Source organism: Tasmannia lanceolata, unplaced genomic scaffold (assembly GCF_043159265.1).
Source record: "Tasmannia lanceolata isolate RefF3 unplaced genomic scaffold, GAP_Taslan_0.1 ptg000002l, whole genome shotgun sequence".
Classification (NCBI taxonomy): domain Eukaryota; kingdom Viridiplantae; phylum Streptophyta; class Magnoliopsida; order Canellales; family Winteraceae; genus Tasmannia; species Tasmannia lanceolata.
This window is the reverse complement of record NW_027518679.1, coordinates 32,181,945-32,200,713: the sequence shown is the minus strand read 5'-3', so window position 1 is coordinate 32,200,713 and position 18,769 is coordinate 32,181,945. Positions and strand designations below refer to the sequence as shown.

At 38.2% G+C, this 18,769-nt stretch overlaps 1 protein-coding gene across 1 annotated transcript; it reads left to right on the top strand.

The window, feature by feature from the left end:
- The first annotated feature begins 13,604 nt into the window (after nucleotides 1-13,604).
- LOC143869944 (CASP-like protein 1E2) lies at nucleotides 13,605-17,918 on the top strand. The gene is made up of 2 exons (XM_077376487.1): nucleotides 13,605-13,988; nucleotides 17,487-17,918. The coding sequence occupies exons 1-2, from the start codon at nucleotides 13,729-13,731 to the stop codon at nucleotides 17,824-17,826; spliced, it is 600 nt and encodes a 199-aa protein (XP_077232602.1). The 5' UTR covers nucleotides 13,605-13,728; the 3' UTR covers nucleotides 17,827-17,918.
- Nucleotides 17,919-18,769: the final 851 nt, after the last annotated feature.

Below are 18,769 nucleotides of genomic sequence, written 5' to 3'. Positions count from 1 at the left end.
GGCTGAGAATTATGGGTTTTGGGGCTGGGCTTGAATTCTTGAAAGGATGTTGAAAGGGGAGAAAAGGGTTAGCATGTAGGAGCCAAGAAGCGTGGTGGTTTTCATGAAGTAGGGCTGCAACTCGAGCTAGGTTTTACCCGACCCGCATCGACCCGACCCGAAAATAGCCTGGGTTGGGTTCAGGTTTCATGGGTTTCGGGTCAAGCCGGGTTGAGCATTCAAAAGCCCGCATGAATCTCAGATCGAGCCGGGTTTGAAGGGGCCCGACCCGACCCGACCCGACCCGAGTTACATAAGTTATAGTATGTACATTTTTTTTCTATTGTTAGTTAAAAGTTAAAAGTGAAAACCCATGCACCCACTGTTATTGTATGTGAGTGTAATTTCTGTTTCTATGAGTTGAGTTGATTCAAGTGTTTGATTCAGCATTGTTTGATTGTAATTACAACATTGTTTGATTACAGCATTGTTTGATTCAAGTGTAATGTGAGTGTAATTACATCATTGTTTGATTCAAGTGTAATGTGAGTGTAATTTCTGCTTCTATGAGTTGAGTTGTCTTGCCAAACAAGAATTTTCCTTAAAAAATTGCATCAACATGAAAAAATCCGACCTGACCCGAGATTTATCATGGGTAGGGCCGGGTTTGGGAATCGTGGGTTTTCCGAAAAAAAACCCAACCCGAGATATTTCTCGGGTAGGGTTGGGTTCTCCAAAACCCGACCCCCCCCCCCCCGAGTTGCAGCCCTACAGTTTTGGATGGAATTAGTAGATGGGTGTGCGGCTACGGTTTTGGAAAGGTGGCAAAAAAATAAGATTTTCAATGTGCCACTGTGGCCGAAGCAGGCAGTAACACACGGTCCTAAATAATAGGCATTTTTTATGCGTGTGAGCTAGCTTTTCCGGAAGCAATAAAATAGGACTGGCAGTTTAGACTTCGGAATGCAAACTCACCGGAAAAAAGAGCCTATAAGCTTGGCCATTTATTTTTGGTGGTGGCTGAGAAATAACAGACTTGGGCTTTGATTAGGCTAGGATCGGTTTGGAAAGGTCTATTGAAATGGCGTGAAGCAAGGTGGTGGGCGGCGGTTGGAAGATGGCGGGGGCCGCAGCTAGTTTTAGGCACCAAAAGTTCAAACAGCTGGACTTTGGGATAGAATTGATAAGGGAAAACGAACAAGGAGGAAGCTTACCAAGGATCAGTTTGAATGGAAGGAATCCCAAAGACAAATGAATTTTGGACTGGTGGTATTGCAACTCTCGTCTGGATGGAGGGGCTGTTTGTACGATCAACCAATAATGGTGCAACTCGGTTAAAACTTGAAGGAGCTGCTTTATCCTCCGCTTTGGCAGCAGTAACACAGGTGTTGTAAAAAAGCCAGGAAAACTGGTTTCATAAGGTTGGTGGTGGCTTGATGATGAAACAAGGCAGTCCGATACGAGGAGAAACCTCGCTCTGATACCAACTAACGTAGTGGAAGCATGCAAAAAGAGGCGAAGATCATCGTCTTCAACCCAATAGAGGAAGAACATTGTCTTCTTTCATAAAATATCCTTTGAATCCACAAGGAAATAAGATAAAACCTTGAATCCACAAGGAAGAGAAAAACTTAAACAAGTTTATTCCTTTGAAAAGATCTCTCAACATACATCACACGACTACATTTATAAATTTTTCATGTTTCCTGATTTCTTTTTTTTTCAAATGGCATATATTATAAAAGAAACAGAAGGGACACCCGAAAGGGAATACCCAAAGATACAGAACAAAAAATAAAAAATAAAAACTAATTACAAAATGACTAGGCCATCAAATAGACAATTGATCAGACCAATTCATCGAGATGCATACCACCCCTCTTCTAGCCAAAGCGTCCGCCTTCTCATTAGCAGACCTTCTAACATGAATCAACTCAATATCTGATTCCGCCAATATATTTTCCATTTCGTCAAAAAGATCCAAAAACCACCAAGGTGGAGCCATCCCACCCCTCAGCCACGGGATAACATTAAACGAATCCCCTTCAACAATTACATTCTTCGGACGGTCCCTACTCACCTTTTTTATGCCATTGAAAGCTGCTTGGACTTCCGCCTCCGTAGCGTCAGTCACACCTAAAGGGCCCCAAAAAGACCAAAGAACCTTACCGGCATTATCACGACATAAACCTCTCACCCCGGCTGGACCAGGATTCCCAAAGCAAGCACCATCGAAGTTTATTTTTAACACTCCTTGAGGCGGTGGTTCCCATCTCTGCACAACTTTATTAGCCCACTCACTACTCAAGCACACCACCCTCCATCCTTCCCAAAGATCAAACGCTGAGACAAACCGGAAAGATTGATGGCATCTCGTCCAATTAATAATCAAAGCAATATTATCCGCATATAAAGATAATGAGGAGCCTTGGACATTCCCTCAAACACCCGCGCATTTCTCTCCTTCCATACCACCCACCAAGTGGCAAGCAAGCATACTTCCCACAAAATTTTCCCTTTCTTCTTCCAAGGCACAAAGCTCCATTGTTGCAACAACAATTCAATAGATCTAAGGAAAATCCAGCTAATCTCAAATCTTAGAAATATGCGACCCCATATAGACCGGGTGAACGAACAATGCATAAATAGATGATCCGCAGATTCCCCATCCGCAAGACATAGGGGGCAATGATCAACAAGCCACATACCTCGGTTTCTCAAAAAGTTAATGGTTTGAATCCTGTCGCGACATGCAGCCCAACCAAAGATAGTAACCCGCGGCGGACAATGAAATTTCCACAGCTTTGCTGAAAAAGAGGGAGTCGGGCAGGGCATCAGCCTCGTATAGAAAGATCTGACAAAAAAAAAACCCAGAAGAATCTGCAGTCCATATTCTCCTATCCATCCCATTTCTTTTAATGTAGCCATTATCCAAAAGCCTCCTAGGTCTAGCTGCATAATCTAACTCCCAAGCAAAGAACCTTCTTCTATAAGCCGGGCACCTTCCCAAACACCATCCCTACTAACCATACACTCACTCACCATAGCTTATTTATTCACCGCAACCCGAAAAATTTCCGGGAACAACAACCTGAGCGGGCTATCACCACACCATAAATCACTCCAAAACTTAACTCTATCCCCTCCATAAACCCTAAATCTAATATTCAGGTTGAATAGGGGGGACATTTTTAAAATATCTCTCCACACCGTTAGCCCCTTTGACTTAAAATTATCGAAAGACTCCCACCCTCCGGGTTGACAACCATACTTACTACAAATGACCCTAGCCCACAAATGAGATCTTTCTTCGCCAATTCTCCATAACCATTTTCCAAGAAAAGCGTGGTTAAACTCCCTAAATCTTCTAATACCCAAACCACCCACCTTGATGGGCACACAAACATCATTCCAACTCACCAGAGAGATTCCTTTTTTGTCCTCATTACCTCCCCACAAAAATCTACGTTGGATCATTTCAATCCTCAACAAGACACTGACAGGACACTTGAAAAGAGACATAAAATATATAGGAATATTTGCTAAGACTGCCTTGATTAAAACCAATCTTCCACCTCTCGATACTAAGTTTCTCTTCCAAGTATCCAACCTATGCCCAATCCTTTCTAAAATCGGCTCCCAAAATGCCTTATTTGGTCTTCCAACCCCCAAGGGTAGACCCAAATACGAGGCCGGAAGATTATCCATCTCGCAACCCAATAACCTCGCGAACTCCAGAGCCTCATCCAAGGGGACATTCAACGCAAACAATCTAGACTTATGGAAATTAGATCTTTGACCCGTTAACATTTCATAACATCTCAAAGCGGACTTTAGATTTAACACTTGAGATCTCTCCGGAACGCAGAACAAGAGCGTATCTTCCGCGAACTGGAGGTGAGAGACCTCCACACAGTCTCTCCCAATACTGAAGCCATTGAACAACCCTACATCGCATCCTTTAGCTAACAATCTACTCAGAGTTTCCGCCACGATGACAAACAAGAAGGGAGATAAAGGGTCCCCTTGCCGAAGACCACGGGAAGACTTAAAAAAGCCTTTAGGAGACCCATTTAACAATACTGAAAACCACGCTGAGGATACACATGACATAATCCATCTGCGCCATCTACTCCCAAAACCCATTTTAGCAAAGGAAATCTAAACAGTCCCATTCCACTCTATCGTAAGCCTTTTCCATATCCAATTTGCAAATAATTCCTCTCAACTTGAGCCTACGATAATAATCTATGGCCTCATTGGCAATAAGGGAGCAATCTAATATTTGTCTCTTCGCTACAAAAGCACTTAGATAATCAGAGATAACTACCGGTAGAACTTTCTTCAAGCGCTCCACTAGAACCTTAGCCAAAATTTTATATAAACTACCCACAAGACTAATAGGACGGAAATCTGCAATTTTTGTTGCCCCCGCTACTTTAGGAACAAGAGTGATGAAGGTAGCCCCCGTGCCCTTGTCCAGCTCCATACCATTAAAAAACTCCCTAAAAAAATCTAATATGTCCTTTCTCACATATTCCTAACAAGATTGAAAAAAGGCAAGACAAAAACCGTCCGGCCCCGGAGCTCTATCTTTGCTCAGAGCAAAAACCCCTCTCTCAATCTCTGATTTCTCTCAACTAAAATAATATTGCTAACTAATCCTAATCTAATAATGATTCTAACTTATCTTTAATTGGAAGTTCTAACTGAAAAACATATCTACGGAGATCATCCTACATCATAAACAGTCTGATTTGTATTTTAGGCTAGTGATATCCTCACAATTTTTTTTGTTACAACGGGACGAACTCGCGTAGCTGCCAAAGGCTATTCCAATTTCCAAAAGGCTTTTAGAAGCTAATTAAAAAGAGTAAAATTTGGTGATTTCGCCCCCATTATCAAAAGATGATGGCGGGAACTTCAGTCGCATTATTTTATTGATAATCCAGGGAACAATGAAACAAGGGAAAATGACCAAATAGAAGGGGTTTCTACTGACTATGACATTTGAAGAGGGGTGTTTTGTAAATCACCAATCAAGAGTGCATATGACTAAAATGCCCTTGATTCTCTCTCTCTCTCTCTCCCTATCAAATCACCTTTTTGAAATGATGACATTTAGAATACAAATCCCAAAACCCACTTTTTCTCTCTTCTTCTTCTTCCTCCCACCTACGTACGTATGAAAAACCCAAAAACCTCCATTTTTGAAACACACAAACCTCCATTGTTATATGCCAAAAGCTTCATTCTATTGCTGAAAATCTCATTTTTAGATGTCAAAGCCTCCCTAACCCTTCATTGCATTGGAAAACACCTCCATTTACAACAACTATTGCAAAAAAACGTTATTAGATTCCAAAATCGCAAAAATCTTAACTAGAAACCACCATTCCATTGCACAAAGCCTCCATTCAATGGAAAGGTGTGTATTTCTAGCCCTCTCCCTTCTCTTTCAATTATAAGGCATGTTTATAAACTTGAATGAAAGTTTTTCATGTTAAACTACTGTTTTCCACTTTATAATTATTGTTATTTTACTGTAAACCACTAATTTCTTAAGTTAAACTACTATTTCACTATGATAAACCACTACTGAAGTGGGTGTTTATAAGTGGTTTATATAGCTTCTTTGGTTAAGAATCCTCAGTAGTGGTTTATAATCCTAAGTAGTGGTTTATTAAGGCTTACCAGTGGTTTAGAGTGTTTATAATTGGTTTATAAGGATTAACAATGGTTTAAAGTGTTTATAAGTGATTTATAGAGGGTGAGCAGTAGTTTATAGTGTTTATAAGTGGTTTATACAGGCTTATCAGTGGTTTAGAGTGTTTACAACTGGTTTATATAGGGTAAACAGTGGTTTATATAAGCCTATCAGTGATTTAGAGTGTTTAAAGGTGGTTTATATAGGCTTATCAGTGGTTTAGAGTGTTTATACATGGTTTATACAGGGTAAGAAGTAGTTTATAGTGTTTATAAGTGGTTTATATAGGCTTATCAGTGGTTTAGAGTGTTTACAACTCGTTTATATAGAGTAAACAGTGGTTTATCTAAAACTATCAGTGGTTTAGAATGTTTATAAGTGGTTCATATTGGCTTATTAGTGGTTTAGAGTGTTTATACATGGTTTATACAGGGTAAGAAGTAGTTTATAGTGTTTATAAGTGGTTTATATAGGCTTATCAGTGGTTTAGAGTGTTTACAACTGGTTTATATAGGGTAAACAGTGGTTTATATAAGCGTATCAGTGATTTAGAGTGTTTATAAGTGGTTTATATAAGTTTATCAGTGGTTTAGAGTGTTTATACATGGTTTATACAGGGTAAGAAGTAGTTTATAGTGTTTATAAGTGGTTTATATAGGCTTATCAGTGGTTTAGAGTGTTTACAACTGGTTTATATAGGGTAAACAGTGGTTTATATAAGCGTATCAGTGATTTAGAGTGTTTATAAGTGGTTTATATAAGTTTATCAGTGGTTTAGAGTGTTTATACATGGTTTATACAGGGTAAGAAGTACTTTATAGTGTTTATAAGTGGTTTATATAGGCTTATCAATGGTTTAGAGTGTTTATACATGGTTTATACAGGGTAAGAAGTACTTTATAGTGTTTATAAGTGGTTTATATAGGCTTATCAGTGGTTTAGAGTGTTTACAACTCGTTTATATAAGGGGAAACAGTGGTTTATCTAAGTCTATCAGTGGTTTAGAGTGTTTATAAGTGATTTATATAGGCTTATCAGTGGTTTAAAGTGTTTATACATGATTTATACAGGGTAAACAGTGGTTTACAGCGTTCATAAGTATTTTATATAATCGTAGCAGTGGTTTAGAGGATTTATAAGTGTATAATATATGGTAAACAATGGTTTAGAATGTTTATAAGTTGTTTATATAAGCCTAACAATGGTTTAGATTGTTTATAACTAGTTTATATAGGCTTAACAGTGGTTTAGAGTGTTTATAAATTGTTTATACAGTATAAGCAGTGGTTTATATAGGGGTAAGCAGTAGTTTAGAGTATTTACAAGTGGTTTATATAGGGTAAACAGTTGTTTAGAGTGTTTATAAGTTGTTTATACAGTGTAAGCACTGAGTTAGAGTGTTTATAAGTGGTTGATGTAAGCCTAGCAGCGGTTTAGAGTGTTTATAAGTTGTTTATATAAGTCTAACAGTGGTTTATAATGTTTATAAGTGATTTATATAGGCTTAACAATGGTTTAGAGTGTTTATAAGTTGTTTATACAGTGTAAGCAATGGTTTATAGTGTTTGTAAGTGGTTTATATAGGGGTAAGCAGTGGTTTAGAGTTTTTACAAGTGGTTCATATAGAGTAAACAATGGTTTAGAGTGTTTATAAGTTGTTTATACAGTGTAAGCACTGGTTTATATAGGGGTAAGCAGTTGTTTAGAGTATTTACAAGTGATTTATATAGGGTAAACAGTTGTTTAGAGTGTTTATAAGTTGTTTATACAGTGTAAGCAGTGGTTTAGAAGATACCGGAGAGAGGTGCACGAACCTGCGGGGCATTGTGACCCTCTAATGGACGGTTGGGATCATCCCATGAGAGAAAGAGGGCATTGTGGCCCTCTAATGGACGGTTGGGATCATTCCATGAGAGAGAGAGGGGCATTGTGGCCCTCTAATAGACGGTTGGGATCATCCCATGAGAGAGAGGGGGCATTGTGGCCCTTTAATGGACGGTTGGGATCATCCCATGAGATAGAGAGGGGGGCATTGGGGCCCTCTAATGGACGGTTGTGATCATTTCACGAGAGAGAGAGAGAGAGAGAGAGAGAGAGAGAGGGCATTGTGGCCCTCTAATGGACTGTTGGGATCATCCCATGAGAGAGAAAGATAGAGGAATTGTTGCCCTCTAATTGATGGTTGGGATCATCCCATGAGAGAGAGGGGACATTGTGGCCCTTTAATGGACGGTTGGGATCATCCCATGAGAGAGGGGGGCATTGGGGCCCTCTAATGGACGGTTGGGATCATCCCACGAGAGAGAGGGAGAGAGAGGGGGCATTGTGGCCCTCTAATGGACTGCTGAGATCATCCCATGAGAGAAAGAGAGAGGAATTGTGGCCCTCTAATTGATGGTTGGGATCATCCCATGAGAGAGAGGTGACGGTATTTTAGAAATGAGGGTATTTTTGTCCTAAACCCATGCAAACCAGTCACCATCACTGTATATTGGTTATTTCCAAGTCTCCCCTCTTTAAATGTCATAGTCAGTAGAAAGCCCTTTCATTTGGTCATTTTCCCATGAAACAACGATTCAATGTATACACATATACCGAAGTTTCTGTCTACACCTGATTGGGTTGCACTTCATAAATTCTAACCAGTGAACTTTAAATTGAGGGGTGCCCAAATAAAACAAGGGGTGCTTGTGCATCAGTTCCCAAAATTTTGCTATATTAGATTAATGATAGAAGGTACACCTAATATTACCAAAGTAATTAATGATGCTCGGCAGGGCGAGGGCGAGCAGTTTAGAAATGATGATAATCATGTGTTGAAAATGTGTATGGGATTTGGGTGTAGGAAAGGAGCATTCCCAAATTCAATTTTTTTTCCAAAATAAAAAAAAAATCCTTGTTTTCAAGAGAAACTATTACCTTATTAGATTTTCGGAAATTTTTGTCCATGGAATATTTTTTCGTGAAAAAATTTATTTTTCATAATTTTCTTTACCCTAGATCCAAACACACATGTACATTGGTAAGGGACCATAATTTGAAAATAACACATTGCAACCTACCAATATTTACATATGAGTTTGTGAAGGCTAAACAATGTGTTGCATTTGATTTAATATTTTAGTATAATTCTTTATTATATGGGATTTGCTAGCATCTATCGCAGAAGGCATTTTGCAGTCCATCGTGAAATGCCTTCTGCGATGGTCACTAGCAAATCCCTAAGGCCACGTTTGGATACTCACAAGATTAAGATTTGGATTTCTCACATTTGCAGTTGAGATTTGGATATGGATCAGATCCTTAGATTTTCTAAATCAGCCTCAACAGTGAAAAAAAAATCCGATTTACAAATCTGTTCTGCAAGACATTATTTGGTAATCAATATTTTTTTGGCAACTGCCTTCATCCTCGCTGCTCTTCGACCTTGCTGCTGCAGCATCCAGATCTCTCTCTCTCTCTCTCTCTCTCTCTCTCTCTCCATGAGCATGAGGATGATTGATGTATTTTATATCCAAATACAAAAACATGAGGTATCCAAACGTATCCTTATTATATTTGTTTATGTGAACCTAATTTGACTTGGTAGAAAAACTAGAAAGTTCTGGAAGACTATAAAATTTATAGGAAAATCCACCATGTCTTATTTAGTTATTTCTAGCATAGTTTTTTTTTAAGAAAATCAGAAATTATCAGTAAATCTTTCATGGAAAATGAGTTAGCCAAACTATGGAAAACTCATTCTCCAAGGAAATACTAACATAAATTTTCCGTGCATTAAAACCAAGGTTTTAAATTTCGGCCGAAATCGGTGAGGAACGAAATTTTGGAAATTTCTAAAATTTCAGCGAAATTTTTGATAAAATGTTAATTTTTTATTCCTTTACATAATGTCGGCCCAAAAAAACAACATTTCAAGCATCTTTACTGAATTTCGGCTAAAATTTTGGTTTCAGTGAGTCCTTAAAATTACCCCGAAACCGAAATTTAAAACGTTGATTAAAACAGATTTTTGGGGCGGCCTTGGTCCTTTCTCTATTATAGCAAGTCCGTACTAATACTTTGTAGTAACGCCATTAAAAGTGTATACCCTTTGAAGCATTCCCATCCCCTTGTTTGTCTTTTTCATAAATATAACTGCATTTCCATGGCCTTTTGCTTGTCCCATTAATAATTAGTTACACCCATGGTTTAAAATTTCAGTTTCTGTAACCATTTTGGACCTTCCCAAAACCAAAATTTCGACCGAAATTCCTAAATTTCAGTCGAAATTTGGTATTAATTAAAAACGAATATTTAATTCATTTCGAAATTTAGGACCGCAATTTCGGACCGAAATTCCGAAATTTGGTAATGGCCGAAATTCGGAATTTTGGGAAATTCCGGTTTCAGTCTCCACCGAAATCCGAAATTTCGGTCCGAAATCCGAAATTTCGGTCCGAAATTTAAAACCATGGTTACACCAACAAGGGCCCACCAATCCTTCATTTTCGCGTCCTCTTTCCATCTGTATTATTCTTATTTAATTAACGAGTATTTAACATGGGTTCCATTTACAAAGGATTCCCAATCCCATGAAAAATCAATAATCATAGGTGGGGCCCATCGCCAACCAATCTAGGCCATCCATCATGCGTGGCCCACCTTGGCTTTTTCTGATGACTTTAAGACTGCCATTCCAAAAATACACTTATTGGACCTCACTTTTGACTTACATGATCGGATCTGTTTATCCAAACGGAAATCACAAGTTCGGTCAAACATGATTTTGATCACCTAGGCCAAATTATCCTAGGCCCTTGATCTATCCCACCTCGATCAATCATGGTTTAAGATTCTACCAAGAAAAGCTAAACCATTGGTTGAAAAAGTTTCTTTTATAGCCCAAAAATTCTAAACCATTGATCAACTCATGCCAAGTTGATAGAGTAAAAAAAGGTAGGGGCAGACCGAAAACAACTTGGGTAGAAACAGTGAGGAAAGACTTGAGGGCTACGACCATAATAGAGAACATGACTATGGATAGGATAGAATGGAAGAAAATTATCCATGTAGACGAATCCAACTAGTGTCAGGATTAGACTTAGTCAATTTGAGCTGGATAGATCCTTTCTTCTTCATGAAAATTTTCTATAGGATTCATTAGCCAACCCCAACTAGTTTGGGACAAAGGCTTAGTTGATTTGACTTAATGGTGGAAGATTTATTAAAGAAGCAACCTTACCCTACCGAGATGGGCGAAGTAAGGAAATATAAGAAGATATAAAGGAAAACCTACATAAAAGGAATACAATCAAACCCCTTTCACGGACTAAGAAAATTGAAAACCTCCCATCTGTCTCTTTGGACTCCCACTCTAGTGAGTTTATCTGTCTCGCCATTTGTTGACCTTCTAACGTGTTGAAAATATCTAAGATCTCATCAGTAAAGTACTCTAATCTCCATGGGGAGCGGTCCGGCCTCCCAACCATCTGATTACATTGAGAGAATCACCTTCCACAATTAACCTATCGAAGTTAGTACTCTCAGTCGATCTACATGCCTCCCTATGCCTCCTTGTGGAACCCCAAAAGCTGTATTTTTACAAGTGACATTTTGCTTGGTCGTTCTCAATCTATCAAGTGGAAAAGGTTGACTAAAAGGAAAATTAAACCACCACAGGCACATAAAGGTTGTATAATTCTACTGCAAAAATGTCACTTTTATCATATAAAATTCAGGTTTTAGCATGTGAAATTCAGGATTTTACAATCGTAGATTATAAAATCCATGTATTCAGACAGTCGTCCCATACAAAAGGAAAAGGTACTCGCTCCAGGAATGATAGTACAAAACTACATGCTTTTATGACTAATTTTTATTAGATAAAAATTGAGCTTGAGCTTAAAATTATAAGGGTATTTAATAGTTATATTTACATCTACATTTGTTTAATAGTATAGAGAAATTTACATGCATGATAAATACATTTAATACTTATCAATAAATTTTTATTTATTAAGTATTTAACATTTTTTTTTAAATCATAATTATAAAGTTTTAGATAACTAAGGAGACAGCTAAAAATAATAGTCAGAAGGGTGTGCCATCCTTGTGATTGTCACTCACTTTTTGCTTTGTATGTTGGCAAACCGTCCATTAGATGGGCCATAGCCTAAATAGGTTGTGCCCCAAAAATCATTTCCGTAGGTTGATACTAACCCTCCAATCTGAATGTTAGAGGGTTGATCCTAACGCTTTATAGATTGGAGGGTTGGGATCAACCTATGGAAATAAATTTTGGGCCACAACCTATTAAGGCTGTGGCCCATCTAATGGACGGTTTGGATCATCCTATGGTGCGGGCCATACCCTACTTTTAATAAAGTGAGGAGTGCCCTCATCAAAATACAGCAGTGCTGGTAACATTTCCCATAATTTTTTGTTATATATAAATAGTATATGTAGAAATATGGACAAAGATTTAAGAGAATTGAAATTATAAAGTGATCCACATGTATTTTTAGGGCATGCAGGGCCTATCTCCTTGAAAACTAACAAATAAATGGTTTAGATCGTGCATATATGTGGACCCTACTATATAAGTTCTCACAATTTAAATGGTTTAGATCATGCATATGGGTGGGCCCTATCCTTTTTCTTCTTTAAGAAAAGAACAGCAGAGATATTATCAGGTTCAAAAAGATGAATGGTTTTAAAGCAATTAAAGAAGATATTAATTGACAAGCATTTACTCAATCCCTGGACCCAAAAAGAGAGAGGGAAAGAGAGATGGAACATGTGAATGCTCATGTCTACCTTGTTACATTGATGAAGTTTGGTGAATATTTTATCCTAATATTTTTAACTTCTATATGTATTTGATACCAATTAAAATCAAGATAATATGTTCTATTGTATCTATATTTGACACAAGGGGGTTGCTAGCGAACATCGCAGAAGCCATTTCACGGACCGGCTGCTGCATGAGAGAACAGCCACCTCAGATGAATAAAATGAATGAGACAAAATCTGAGCCTATGTGGCTGCTTTCTCATGCAATAGCTGGTCTGCGAAATGCGTTCTGCATATTGGGTTTTTCGCCAAAGAAACCCCACTTAAATTACGAAGCAAATAAATATGTGGATAAAAGAACACTAAACAATCAAATGAGCAATCACACAAAAGATTTACGTGGAAACCCTCCAACGAAGAGAGAAAAACCACGGGACGAATCAGACGAAATATCCACTAATCAAAATAAGTAATACAACGTCTTTCTCTCAAGTTTTCACCCAAACTTGAGCCAACACAAGAAATAAGAGAGCAAAAAGGGTTACCTCGTTGCGAACAACAAAACCCACTTTCTCACCAAAAAATACTCACTTCGATCTTCAAGTCGAAAAAACTCAAATCCTCACGAAGTCTCCATGCAACGAAAAGATTCGACGGTGCGGTGAAAATCTCCAAGAAGAAATGCTCTGAAAAAAGCCCTGGATTTTGGTCCCAATATAAAACCCTAACCACACAAAGAAAACCCCTGTTTCTTCACACACAAAGAAAAACCCCTATTTCTTTTCTTCTTCGTATTCTCTCTCTCTCTCTCTCTCTCTCTCTCTCTCTCTCTCTCTTTCTTTTTCTTTTTTAACGTTTTTTGCTAAAAACGTTAACACACAAAACCACTCACGGCTTCTTAGTTATTTTTTTTTTTTTTTCCTCCAAAAACACACACGTACACCATGCCACCGGCTCTCTTCTTTCCTTCTAAAATTAGGTGGCCTAATTTCCTATTCAAGATAAGAATCGGTGTGTGGGTGTGGGGCTACATGGGCTGGACCCACAACACCGCAATGGTCCCTAGCAAATCCCTTTCCACAAATAAAATAAATATATTAGGTGCTCTTTTATCTATAACATATAGCAAAAAATGGGGTTGTTATCTATGAAATCTATATAAACAAACTCCCACTTCTCCACTCTTTACATATTTGTCTCCTGTTTCCTAAGAATCTAAGTTATACATAGTCAGGCAATTGTACTTAGTTTTTCATTAGTTAGTGATAATGGAGTCCCAATTCAAGGCCAATATTGATGGAACCCAAGTGATGGGGAGTCGATCGGATGATGTAAAGGTTGCTAACCGTAGATCAATACGATCCTCCGACTTTCTCCTTCGAATTGTGGTTTTAGTGACCACTCTTGTTGCCGCAATTGTCATGGGAGTCGCCAAAGAAACTCGAGTAATCCCAGTCGCCTTAGGGCCGATCGTAACACCGATGTTTGTTGCAGTGCCGGCAAAGTCACACTACTCTTCCGCTCTCGTGTAAGGGAATTCTTCTCAATTTCTCCTATTTGGGTGCCTCAATTTTTTATCATTTCTCCATATTTTTTTATTTTATTTTTCTTTAGACTTTCTCTTCTGGGGTGTGGCACAAATTGCCACTTTTCTTCTATATTTTTTTTAGGCCATGTATGGAAACCATGAATATTTTTTTATGGAATATCAGCTTCGGTGGGTGGGAGGGAGAGAGAGGGTTTGACTGAGAAGAAGGTGAGAAGAAGATGAAAAACAAGTGGAAAACTACACTAAAAATACAATTTATTTTTCCTTGTTTTCTAGCCACCTCTCATCCTCTTCTCATTCATGCCCTCTCAAGCTAAGTCATAAATGCCATTCCTAGGAATATCCCGACAAGGGGAAATCTCGGGACTAAAAAAAAAAATGCATTAGTATACTCAACTCAACTCAACTAAGCCTTTGTCCCAAACTAGTTGGGGTCGGCTAATGAATCCTTTAGAAAATTTTCATGAAGAATGTGAAAGGATCTACCCGGCCATTAGTATATAAAATATAATTTGAAAATAAAAAATAAAATAATATTCTAAAAATATTGCAATATTATCGTGATATTTCCAAATAAAAATGAAAATATCTGTATATTTTTTTTAAATCTAAAAATTATTTCAAGATTTTGTCTTTTTATCAAAATGTCACTATAAAATTGAGATATTTTGACAAAGTATTACAGTTTATAGAATATATATCAATTTTCGAAGGATTTTTCTGAGTTATTACTGATTTTCACAAATTTAGGTCATATATATCAAACTCCATTATTTCATTCAATATCTGAGGATATGGTTCTCTTTAATTTAGAATTAAAATAAATATAACAAAATAAAAAAAAAGTGATATATTGGCCAATATATCGGACCATTAACCAGTATCCCGGAATTGGCTAAGGTCCCAGATGGCCGATATATCCACCACTTCAAACTTTGGGTCTGATAAAGACACTCTTTTTTTTAATTTCTAAACATTTCTCATGCCTAGGGGTGGCAACGGTTCGGTTTCGGTTCGGTTTGACCCCCAAACCGAACCAAACCAAAATTTGAACCAAACAACCAAACTGAAACCAAACCAAAATTTGAATTTTCGGTTCGGTTCGGCCAATTTTGCCACCCCTTACTCATAATCACTGGAAATCGGAGGCAACGATTCAGTTTCGGTTCAGTTTGAAATTTTAATCGGTTTGGTTCTACCAAACCAAAATTTGAGAATTTTCGGTTCAGTTTTGATTCGGTATCAGTTCGGTTTCGGTTGGATTGCCACCCCTACTTATGACCATATAACCGAGGAAAGAAGTTCAGATAATTAAATAGCTGACAATAAAATTCAGGAGGGACACTTTGGTAGCTAGTGCTTGATCCATTGTAATACAGTGAGACACTTCCACTAAAGTAGTGGGTCCCACATTTGATTGATCTGAACTGAACTGTTCATTTGATATTGATCTCCGGCCCCAAAATCACACAAATCATAAACAATGGGACAACCACTGTCTTAGTAAGTCCCTACCGAAACGTTCCTCACAAGTTTTGAGGAGGTGTATTTATCAAAAGAAGAAGGGGAATATATTAGCTCCCATTCTCCAAAAATAAATAAATCGTGGCGTGTAATTTAGGCTTCAAGAGACAAATAAGAGATCTTATCACTTGAATCATGTGAAAATATCTAAACAAGAGACCTATGCACTTGAATCATGTGAAAACATCTAAACAAGAAACCTATGCACTTGAATCATGTGAAAATATCTAAACAAGAGACCTATGCACTTGAATCATGTGAAAACATCTAAACAAGAAACCTATGCACTTGAATCATGTGAAAGGAGCTAAGGTGTTCGAGGGCTTGGTATCGCCACCCACAAATTTAGGTACTTATTTTGTTTTTTTATGGGTAAGCTGGGGTTAGGTGGACCCTACCAGATATATTATATAAGAAAAAAGATACATCATGAAGAAATAGAGACAAGCCCCCATACACATGGAAGGGGGAACAACCAAAAGTCTCAAGCCAACAAAATAAGGCTAAAATATCAACAATGAGAAAAACAAAATACGAACCAAAGCAACAAGCTAAAGCACAGGAAAAAAATCATGGGAAGAGGTCCAACAAGAACACAGGAAGATTGAGCACACGAGCCAGCCACCGATACGGAGATTGACAGAGACACCCAAAAAGAACTGCGACCATAGATTCCCAAACTTAACCGAGTTTTGGGGGCAATTTTGAGAGGGATGACAGAATACATGAAGGAGAGGGCCGGAGAAGAAGAACCGGAGGCTTTCCTTTTTTCTTTTTAACCGTTTGCCAGGGAGGGATCAATGCCATCTTGATCTAGGTCCTCCAAAGCAGAAAAACTATTTCCATGCGTGGGTGAAGGTATTGCTAGGAGGTTCCTTTTGAAGTTGATGCTGCTGTTGGCATCCCATCATTTTACACTAACAATCAGAAGTTGGCATCCCATCCGTAGGATTAAGGCACATGTAAAACAACGGTTCAGATTCTCTTAATGCATCCCTAAACAACGTCAAATAGATCGAAGGGCTAGGATCATTCTATCAAGGTGCGGCAGATGGTAATCCATCAGACTTGGGTTTGCCGGTCAGATTAAAGGGCCAGATCATGTCAGCTGGCAATGTGGGACCTGGAAAATTGTTGGGAAAAAACTGATATTTGCACTACCATGCTTTGATAATTTCACTAACTCATCTTATCTTTTATTAATTAAAAAGATGTCAAAAGTTAAAACTTAAAAGCTCTCAGATACCAATTAAATCAGAAAATACAAGCTGAGTTTGTGCAATTATTAAAACATAGTAGTGCCAATATCCGAACCGATATATACTTTTGAAAATGATATTCATACTCCCTGTTTTGATAATGCCACTCCACACTTTATTAACAACTTTTTTATTTGCTAATGATGGCATATTAGAATCAGTAAACGCAAGTTTAAAAAAGTGTGAAGATTGGTCTGTGCTTTAGGATATTAATACAATTACGGTATCAATGGGCCCAGGTGGTCCGATAGGATCCTTAACTAATAAGATTTGAGCACAACTGCTGGATCCGATCTTAAGTGGATCTCTGTGAAATGGGCGTGTCTTCCTAGCAGTTCTCTATTTTTCTAAGTCAGGTGATATGCACACCACCATTTTTTGATAATCGCACTAAATCACCTTGTCTTTTACCATTTTACGAGCTGTCGAGTTTATTACAATTCTCAAAAAGCTGTTAAAAGCTGATTAAAAAGAAAAAACAATGTGAGTTAGTGCAACTATCAAAACATCGTAGTGCCAAACTGCCAATTTTGGGAAAGATTGATCCATAACAGAGGATTTGCTTGGGACCTGCGGAGAAGGCATTTTCGCGGGCCGGCTGTTGCATACGAGAGCAGCCACATAGGCACATATTTTGTAATTCTTAGATTATTAACAGCTTTTAATCTTTCTTTTTTTTCTTTGTAATTCTTAGATTCTTCACTGTGGCCAATGCAATTGCATGTGCATATGCAACAATTTCGCTCGTGATCTTGATCGCTAATCGGACGGCCACCATTGGATTATCATTGTATCTCACCATCTTGGATCTAATGGTAATGGCTCTACTCTTCTCCGGCAATGGGGCGGCTTCGGCTGTCGGAATCCTTGCAGACAAAGGGAATTCCCATGTGGGGTGGAACAAAATCTGCAATGTCTATGGAAAATTCTGCCATCAGACCACAGCGTCCGTCATCATCTCGCTGATCGGATCAGTGTTCTTCCTCTTGCTGATTATCCTCTCTATCTTTAATCTCCACCGTAGATCTCGCTAAACCATGCTCATAGTATCCTTCAATCAAGTTGTATTTTCTTTATCATTTCAGTAGTTAGTTAACAAAGTATGTATTTGTTTGATTTGGGTTTATTTCTATGTTTTATCATTTCTTGTACAACTCGTGTAGAATCAATATGGTGTGTGTTTGGATTGTTGGAATCAGGCACTGGAATTGGAAGCCTATTCCGATTCCACCCAATTATGAAGCTGGTTTAAAAAATCAAGGGTTTAGCTATCCTTGGGGGATCAAGGGCCAAGAATCATTCGATCAAGGTGTTCTAAACAGCATTTGACTGGATCGATGGATATGATCACGTACAATAGTTAAAAATGAAGCCTCATAAGTGTCTTTTAGGATGAACCGCTAATAATGACTTTCTTTTTAAACCAGGACTCATCTGAAGTTTCGTATACTAGAATCTAAATAGTACCTGGGAGGGTCATGAACCCACAGTTTATCTAGGAACCTAACACAGACCCTGAATTTTTTATTGATAGAAACAAAAGAAGTACAAGAGGACATGCCACCCATCCTCCAAAACTAAAGGTGCAACTAGGGTTCATTTTGGGGAATTCGGGTTGAGCTTTTACCTAAAAATGGGGTCGGGTTCAGGTTGATTCCTATTCATTTTTTAGCAAAAGCTCAACCCGACCCGACCTGACCCAAGTTGCACCCCTATCCAAAACTCAACCAAAATGCTAAAGAATTCCACAGTAGAACCACACCGCTATATAAAATAAGGGCCCGTTTGGATGCCGAGAAGATTTAGATTTGGAATTCTCACATTTGCAGCCTTTCTGCATTGACATTTGGATCCCGATCAAATCCTTGAATTTCCAATTCAGCGACTGACAGTGAAAGAACTCAGATTTCCAAATAAGCTGTGGAAATAAGAAATTAGAAATCCATAGATGTGGCAGTTTCCTTCACCCTCTTAGCT